This window comes from Megascapheus bottae, chromosome 1 (genome assembly GCF_031878675.1).
Source record: "Megascapheus bottae isolate mThoBot1 chromosome 1, mThoBot2.hap1, whole genome shotgun sequence".
Lineage (NCBI taxonomy): Eukaryota > Metazoa > Chordata > Mammalia > Rodentia > Geomyidae > Megascapheus > Megascapheus bottae.
Window position 1 is genome coordinate 18053521 of NC_143509.1, and position 8496 is coordinate 18062016.

General features: G+C 39.4%; 1 protein-coding gene across 1 annotated transcript in view; it reads left to right on the forward strand.

Moving 5' to 3' along the window:
- Smc4 (structural maintenance of chromosomes 4) overlaps positions 1-7134 on the forward strand; it is a 30815-nt gene extending 23681 nt beyond the window's left edge. Inside the window, exons 16-24 of the mRNA XM_090338324.1 lie at positions 418-570; positions 1520-1646; positions 3234-3423; positions 4645-4789; positions 4963-5136; positions 5372-5554; positions 5660-5892; positions 6411-6594; positions 6682-7134. Of these exons, the coding sequence (XP_090194450.1) occupies positions 418-570; positions 1520-1646; positions 3234-3423; positions 4645-4789; positions 4963-5136; positions 5372-5554; positions 5660-5892; positions 6411-6594; positions 6682-6834 (1542 nt within the window). The 3' untranslated portion in view covers positions 6835-7134. The remainder of the gene's footprint in view (positions 1-417; positions 571-1519; positions 1647-3233; positions 3424-4644; positions 4790-4962; positions 5137-5371; positions 5555-5659; positions 5893-6410; positions 6595-6681) is intronic.
- The last annotated feature ends 1362 nt before the right edge of the window (positions 7135-8496 follow it).

Here is an 8496-nt window from a genome sequence, read left to right on the forward strand (position 1 = left end):
GTAGGTAGGATTACAGGCATGAGCCATCTCACCCAGCGAAGAGTTGGCTTTTTGTTTTGTACAGGTGACGTTTGTCTTTCTACACAGAAACTTGTTGACTGTCTCTTAAGCTTTGGTGACAAGATTTGAACTGTGGTTCGGTTTGGTGTGTCATCTTTGAGACTAAGGTGTTTTTCTTCATTGTTATTGTTTTTTGTTTTATTGCTTTGGGCTGTGTGTGTGTGTGTGTGTGTGTGTGTGTGTGTGTGTGTGTGTGTAGCATAAGGGCTGGTATCAACTCTCCCAAGTAGATGAAATTGTTACTTGTCACCTTTCAGAAGCTTGGGGTGTCTTTAGTCATGTTTTTGTTGCCAATCTGAAATAAGAGAAAATTTCACTCCTGTTCTTTTGTTTGTTTGGTGTTGGTTTTTTGTGTAGGTAAATAAAATGGAATCACAATTACAAAAGGATTCTCAAAAAGCAGCACAAATCCAAGAACAGAAAGTACAACTTGAAGAAGTCATAGTTAAGTTAAAACACAATGAACGAGAAATGAAGAATAAACTAGAAAAGTTTACTGCAAGCATTCAGGTACGATGTGTTGTTGTCTGCTGAATTGGGTACAACCCAGCTATTTTAATGTTTTCTTGATTATGAAGATGCAGTGCATACATGCTCACCATTTAGGTTTTTACAAAATATCCAGACAATCATTGCCTCTTTAGAGTGTATATTCCATTTTCTTAACTATTTAGTTTCATCTAATACATTTATATATTTGCTTCATCTTTGTGTGCTATAGGAAGTGTGTATATGGCTTTCTAATGGCATATCCATTTTTCTTCACTTAATGTTATTATTTTCTTTCCAAGCCAGTGTACATTTGCTTTGAATTACTTTAAAGCATTTCTTGTTTCTGTATATTTTGATTTTCCCTTCTATACATGACTAAAGTCCTTGTATATAACAGGCACATACATTTCCTTCTATTACAAGTATTTCAGTGTTTAGTGATTAAGGTATTTGTTGCATAATGCCAGAATTCACACACTGCTAATAACAACATGTGCAAATTGCTTGTCAGTCTTCAAAGTGTATTGTGTGCTTTTAAATTGAAGATGCCATTCTGACTTTTCTCTGTAATAAGCTTACACATAATTTTATTGTTTTTGTTTTTTGTTTGGTTATTTTTGCCCATCCTGGGGCTTGAACTCAAGGCCGGTCTGGTCAGTGTCCTTGAGCTTTCTCAAGGCTAGAGCTTTACCACTTAAGTGGAGCCACAGTACCACTTTCAGATTTTTCTGTACATATGATATCAAGGAATTGAACCCAGGGTTTCATGCATGCTAGGCAAGCACTCTACCACTAGGCTATACTTCCTGCCCTGTTTGTTCATTTGTGTGTTTGTGTTTTCTATCCTTTCCTGTTAATGTTTATCTTTTCTTGGAGATGTTAAGTGCAAAAATGTCCAAAGCAAACATTAATATGACATGAAATGTTAGTTTTGTTTTTGGGGGGGCTTTTTGGGTTTTTTTTGCAGCATTTATCAGAGCAGGAAGAGTATTTGAGTGTCCAAATTAAGGAACTTGAAGCTAATGTACTTGCTACAGCTCCTGACCAAAAAAAACAGAAATTGTTAGAAGGAAATGTCAGTGCTTTCAAAGCAGGTATGTTTGAAGGATGTATTGGGGGGAATAGTTGGTTTTGAACAGTAGTTGGGTTTGAACCCAGGGCCCTGTGCTTCCTTGGCTGACACTACCTGTTGAGCCACATTCCTAGGCCAACAGAAAGACGAGGCTAGAGCTCTACCATCTGAGCCATAGTACCAGAATCAAAACCAGCTCTTCGTGCATGCTAGGTAAGCACTCTACCCAAACTCCCAGTCAAAAAGAAGGTATTTTAAAGAGTGTTTTCTGTAAGAAAGCAATTTGATATGACATAGTGCAGGTGAAAAATATACAAGTCATTGTAGTCTATTGGTTTGTGCTCGTCTCAGAAGTCTGTGTGGGGAGTATATAGTCTTTGTAACCTCTCCGAGTAAAGGACGTGGTACAATTTGCTAAAGGTGGCTTACACGTACTGGTATCAGAACCGTGCTGTGACCTTATTCTGTGGCCCAAGAGCTCTTGCTCCTCTTATGCTTTGGAGCCTATACCTCACCCAGGTGACCTGAAAATCACTATGTACCCCTAGTTAGCCTTCAACTCACTTATCTTCCTGCTTCAGCCTCACAATGTACTGAGATTACAACCCAGTGTCACCATGCTCAGAGCTTATTTCCATGTTCTTATTTTTATACCTTGTATAATTTAATACTTAGTATAGTTTGCTCCTAATTTTGGCAAGAACTTTTTTTTTGCCAGCCCTGGGGCTTGAACTCAGGTCCTGAGCATTAGGCCAAACTCCTGGTCCCTTGGCAAGGACTCTTGAAGTACATTATTTTATAATTTTAAAAGTAAATCTTGGGCTGGGAATTTGGCCTAGTGGTAGAGTGCCTGCCTAGCATACACAAAAATCCAGGTTCGAGTCCTTAGTATTACATCTATAGAAAAAGCTGTAAGTGGTGAGTGGCTCAAGTGGTAAGAGTGCTAGCCTTGAGAAAGCCCAAGGACAGCACTCAGGCCCTGAGTTCAAGCCCTGGAACTGGCACAAAGCAAAAAAAAAAAGAAAAATACTAACAGAAGGGGATACAATAAATACATGATATGGGCACGACCATGTAAAACACTAGGATGGATCAGGTGCATAATGGAAGGCTGAAAGTCAGTTAACCAGTAGTTAGTAAAATACCAAAAAGGGTTGGAAAAACTAAGATCTTAAAGTAGTCTGGACCTAAGTAGGTGTTTTCACAGCTGAGCCAGAGACTGTTATACAGCATTTGTTTTTTGGGGAGGGAGATGTATACTGAGCTTGAATTTAGGGCCTACTTGCTATGTCCCTGAGCTTTTTTGCTTAAGGCTAGTGCTCTTATCACTGAGCCATGATTCCACTTCTAACTTTCTTGTGGCTTATCTCCTGGACTTTCCTGCACTGGCTGGCTTTAAACCATGATCTTCAGATTTCAACCTCCTGAGTAGCTCAGATTACAAGCATAAACTACCAGTACCCAGTAACAGCATTTGTTTTAGCAAATGGGCTTTGGGTTTAAGCTGCTTTTTCTTAAAATTTGTTCCACATAGATGAGTCATTGGTGAACTTTACATGAGGATGGTCAACACAGAAGCATGAATTAAGGTCTTCACTTTCTATTTCAGAATACGACAGTGTGGCAGAGAAAGCTGGCAAGGTAGAAGCTGAGGTTAAACGATTACATGACCTCATCGTAGAAATCAACAACCACAAACTAAAGGCCCAACAAGACAAACTGGACAAAATCAACAAGCAGTTAGATGAATGTGCCTCTGCTATTACGAAAGCCCAAGTAGCAATCAATACAGCCGACAGGTAGAGTACATACTGCCCCTGTTGTTACCCAACAGGTCTTAAACAAGGGGATCACTGTAAATCTACAGTGAACTAGCTTTTTTATCCAGGGGTAAACAGGCAATTTTGTAGCTCCCCAGTTTTGAGGCATAGACATAAGTTTTGTTTATGTGCTTTAGAGGACCACAGATAAGAATGGAATCTCTTGGCAAGACTGTTGCTGGTTCTTTGTGTAGTGCTAGAAAGAGACCCAGGATTTCATGCATGCTAGGCAAGTCTGTTCACTGAAGTATTTGCAGCCCCTTTAAGTTTTGATTTTATTTTTTAATTTCAAAAAACTGTGTTTATCCATTCATGAATCCTTAGTGTTCTGGCATGTATAAAATAAAGCCAGCTATAGGTATAAGCCACGCGAAATGGCTATCTTAGAGAAGCTAATGATAAAAAGCCAGTACCATTGGCTCAAAGGATGAGGTATTAACCATTTACATTAGGAAGAGGTCATAATGTCTCTAATCTGATCATAAAGACACGTTTTACCGGGCATCTGTGACTCGCCCTTTTAATCCTAGCGCTCAGATCTCAGGAGGCTGAGATCTGAAGATTGCATTTGAAACCAGCCCAGGCAGGAAAGTCCATGAGACTTATTATCTCCAATGACCTACTCAGAAAAGGCCTGAAATGGTACTATGGCTCAAGTGGTAGAACATGAGCCTTGAGAAAAAGAATCTCAGGAACAGCACTAGGCTCCAAGAGTTCAAGCTCCACGACTGGCCAGATAAAAAGATCTCATAATAAAATGGATAGTTTTGCATTACAGTATTAAGATCGGGTTTAGAGTGTATATAAGGAAATCATTGATTTATACAGAGAATTTGATAAAACTCCTATTTAAATGATTCCATCAATCATAACTTTTAAAAGCTAGTAGAGCCAGGCACAATGGCTCATGCCTATAGTCCTAGCTACTCAGGAGACTGAGATCTGAGGATCGTGTTTCAAAGCCAGCCTGGGCACTAAAGAACATGAGACATCTTCAGTTAATCACCAGAAAACTGGAAGTGGGGCTGTGGCTCAAGGGGTAGCGTGATAGCCTTGAGCTGAAGAGCTCAGGAACAGCATCCAGGCCCGGTGTTCAAGCCCCATGTCCCATTACCCCCCCACCCCACCCCCAAAAAAAAGTAGGAAAAAAATGTCATGGAACCTTCCAAAACTTTGAACATTTTACTGTTTTTACTTTAGAAATCTTAAAAAGGCACAAGACTCTGCCTCTCGCACAGAGAAAGAAATAAACGATACTGAGAAAGAATTGAAGGACTTACATGCAGAGCTAAAAAACCTCGAGGAGAAAGCATCAGAAGTCATCCAAAACACAAAGGCTGCAGAGGTGTGTTTTATTTTGTATGGTGGGGGAGGGAATGATGCTCAAAGTAGAGTAACTTATAAACCCATTCATACAGCGAAAGTGAGCGTCCCAGCCTTGTCTGAATAAAAGGGAAGGGAAGTGGTGGGGAAATGTTGATGGGAAGATGATGGGTCTAGCAATTGGTTGGTTTGTAGGGATCGTTACCACAGATCCAGAAAGAACACCGTCGCCTACTTCAGGAGTTGAAAGTTATTCAAGAAAATGAACATGCTCTTCAAAAAGATGCACTGAGTATTAAGTTGAAACTTGAGCAAATAGATGGTCATATTGCTGAACATAACTCTAAAATAAAATACTGGCAAAAAGAGGTAAGAGTGCTGCCATTTACTTCAATATAACTTGAATATGTTATTGGTTTATCAGTTCAGTGGAAAAGATTGTTTTGGGCTTTGAGGTCATTTATGATTATTAATTGCATGAGACAGTCCATTTATAAGCATTTATTTTCCATAATATATGCAGAAAAATCATTAACAGTCTCAGGTCATATTTTCATACTAGTTCACTTAAAACCTAATCCTCTCACCTTGAATGAACTTTCAGATTTCAAAAATCACATTGCATCCTATAGAAGGTCACCCTGTTGAAGAGGTTTCAGTTCTAAGCCCAAAGGACCTGGAAGCAATCAAGAGCCCAGATGCCTTAACCAACCAAATTGCACTTTTAGAAGCCCAGTGCCATGAAATGAAACCAAACCTTGGTGCCATTGCAGAATATAAAAAGAAGGTGTGAATGCATTGTTAATTCTTAGCCTAAATCTTTTAACTGTATAATTTTCATATAATCTTAAATTTATATCTGAAAAGGGTTTTTCTTACCATCTTTTAATAGGAAGAATTATATTTGCAACGAGTAGCAGAATTGGACAAAATTACATCAGAAAGAGATAATTTTAGACGGGCATATGAAGATCTCCGAAAACAAAGGCTTAATGAATTTATGGCAGGCTTTTATATAATAACAAATAAATTAAAGGAAAATTACCAGATGCTCACTCTAGGAGGGGATGCCGAACTAGAACTTGTAGACAGCTTGGATCCTTTCTCTGAAGGAATCATGTTCAGGTTTGTTCTACATCTGCTGTTCTTCAATGTTTCTAGGGGTGAGCTGTGAAGGTTAGAGCTAATCGGTTTATATATTGCAAGTTTATAGCATAAATCACAGGCCAACAACCAATACTTAATCTTTACAAAGTATTTCTTTAGTTTGTTTTTAGCCTTCAGATATTAGAGAAAAGGAAAGCAAGAATACTTAGCTCATCTTTTCGGTTGAAACTTCAGATTTTATTAATGTTGTTAGTGTTCATCTTCCACAATGGGTATTTTAAATAACCAGAAAAGGAGAGAGGGGGAATTCAAGCCAAGAATGGTGGTTCATGCTCCCTGGAATGGGGTAGAGGTGGGGGATACAAAAAGCAGGATTGTGAATTCAAGGCCACTCTGAGCTACATAGTGGGATTGTCTTAAAATAGAAAAGTTCATTTGTGAAAAGCATACTAGGAATTCCTGAGGGTAGAAGTCAGTAACATTACTTCCACAGCTTTACAAGGGATTTGTCTTAAAAAAGATTTACCTAATTGCAGTGTTCGGCCACCTAAGAAAAGTTGGAAGAAGATCTTTAACCTCTCTGGAGGAGAGAAAACACTGAGCTCCCTGGCCTTAGTATTTGCCCTTCACCACTACAAGCCCACTCCCCTTTACTTCATGGATGAGATTGATGCAGCTCTTGACTTTAAAAATGTATCCATTGTTGCATTTTACATATATGTAAGTCATAATTGTTTTCTTCCTGGAACTTTGGTATTCCATGCAATTCTTTCGATTATTTACTAATGACCCTTTTCCCTTTTTTAGGAACAAACAAAAAATGCCCAATTCATAATAATTTCTCTTCGAAACAATATGTTTGAGATTTCAGATCGACTTATTGGAATTTACAAGACATACAATATAACAAAGAGTGTTGCAGTAAACCCAAAAGAAATTGCATCAAAAGGACTTTGTTGAACCTTGTCTTCATCTTGTTTGGACAGAGATTTGGTGACTTTCTGGTTCTGTAGGTTGTATATAAAGTACATATTGAGCTATTTGACAAGTGGTTTCTATTTTCACTGTTCAAGTTATTCTGTCTTGCTATGTGTACATGTATCCCAAGCTGACCTCACTCACCCTCCTCAGTACCTCCTGGGCACCACTGTGCCCAGGTCCAAACAAAAATGGAATTGCTGAGTGGCAAACTAGAATAATATACTGGCTGTGGAATCAGGTGACTTGCCCTTAGTCCAGAACTGCTACTAATAAATGTTAAAAACAATAAAAGCTAGAGCGTGTTTTCAAGTCTCAGCTTCGTGTTCATTTGACCTACACTGGGAAATTCTGCCCACAAACACTGGGCAGATTCTTACGGTGCTGCACATATGATGCTCACATAATGGGAAATGTTAAGGTTTTGTTCAATGACTCATCATGGAAAGATAAAACATGTATGATTAAACTTTTGTAGGAGGAGGTGGCGGCAGCTTAGTGTTCTCACAGCTTCCATTCCACCGCTTGATGGGAGTCGGGTTGTTCAGCTTTTTTTGCTCATTGCTAATTCCACTACCAGTTGAGTCACTAGTCTCCCCCACCTTTAATTGGATACTGCCATGTCAAGGGCTGGCTTCAAACCATAATCCTCAGGTCTCACTTTTCTAAATAGTGCTCAAACAGGATTTTTTTTTTTAATGTTATAAACCTGAATTATGTTGACAACCACTTGGTTTTCAGAAGAAACTGCGAGAGATTCAATTTCTAGGAATCTAATACTTATGCAAATTCACCCACTGCCAGCTCATTTATTGGACCACAGTTTATGTACTCTTAAAAAAAAAAAAAAAAAAAACAAGGGGCCGGGAGTTTGGCCTAGTGGTAGAGAGCTTGCCTAGCATGCACAAAGGCCCGGGTTCGATTCCTCGGTACCACATACATACAAAAAAGCGGAGTGGTACTGAGGCTCAAGTGGTAGAGCTCTAGCCTTGAGAAAGTCCAAGGACAGTGCTCAGGCCCTGAGCTCAAGCCCAGGACTGGCAAAAAGAAAAACATGGGCTTGGAATTTGGCCTAGTGGTAGAGTGCTTGCCTAGCATGCACAAAGACCAGGGTTCTATTCCTCGGTACCACATACATACAAAAAAGCTGGAAGTGGTGCTGCAGCTCAGGTGGTAGAGCTCTAGCCTTGAAAAAGTCCAAGGACAGTGTTCAGGACCTGAGTTCAAGGCAGGATTGGCAAAAAAAAAAACATTCCACTGGGCGCCAGTGGCTCACACCTATAATCCTAGCTATGCAAAAGGCTGAGATCTAAGGAGTAATTCACAGCCAGCCCCCGCAGGAAAGTCTTAAAGACTTACCTCTAATTAACCATCATAAAACCAGTGTTTATTTAATGGCTCACCATGGTAGAGTGCCAGCCTTCAGCTGAAGAGGTCAGGGATAGCGCCCAGGCCCAGAATTCAAGCCCCACAACTGACCTCCGCCCCCCCCCTCAAAAAAAGTCTGGAAATAGAAACACACGAGTAGCATGGACAAATAAAGGCCTAAAATCCTAGTGTAATCATTTTCTTTAAATCTTAAGTGCTTTTTGTGAGACTGAAATTATATTTTAATAAACAGCATGGTACTAAACTTTAAAGTTG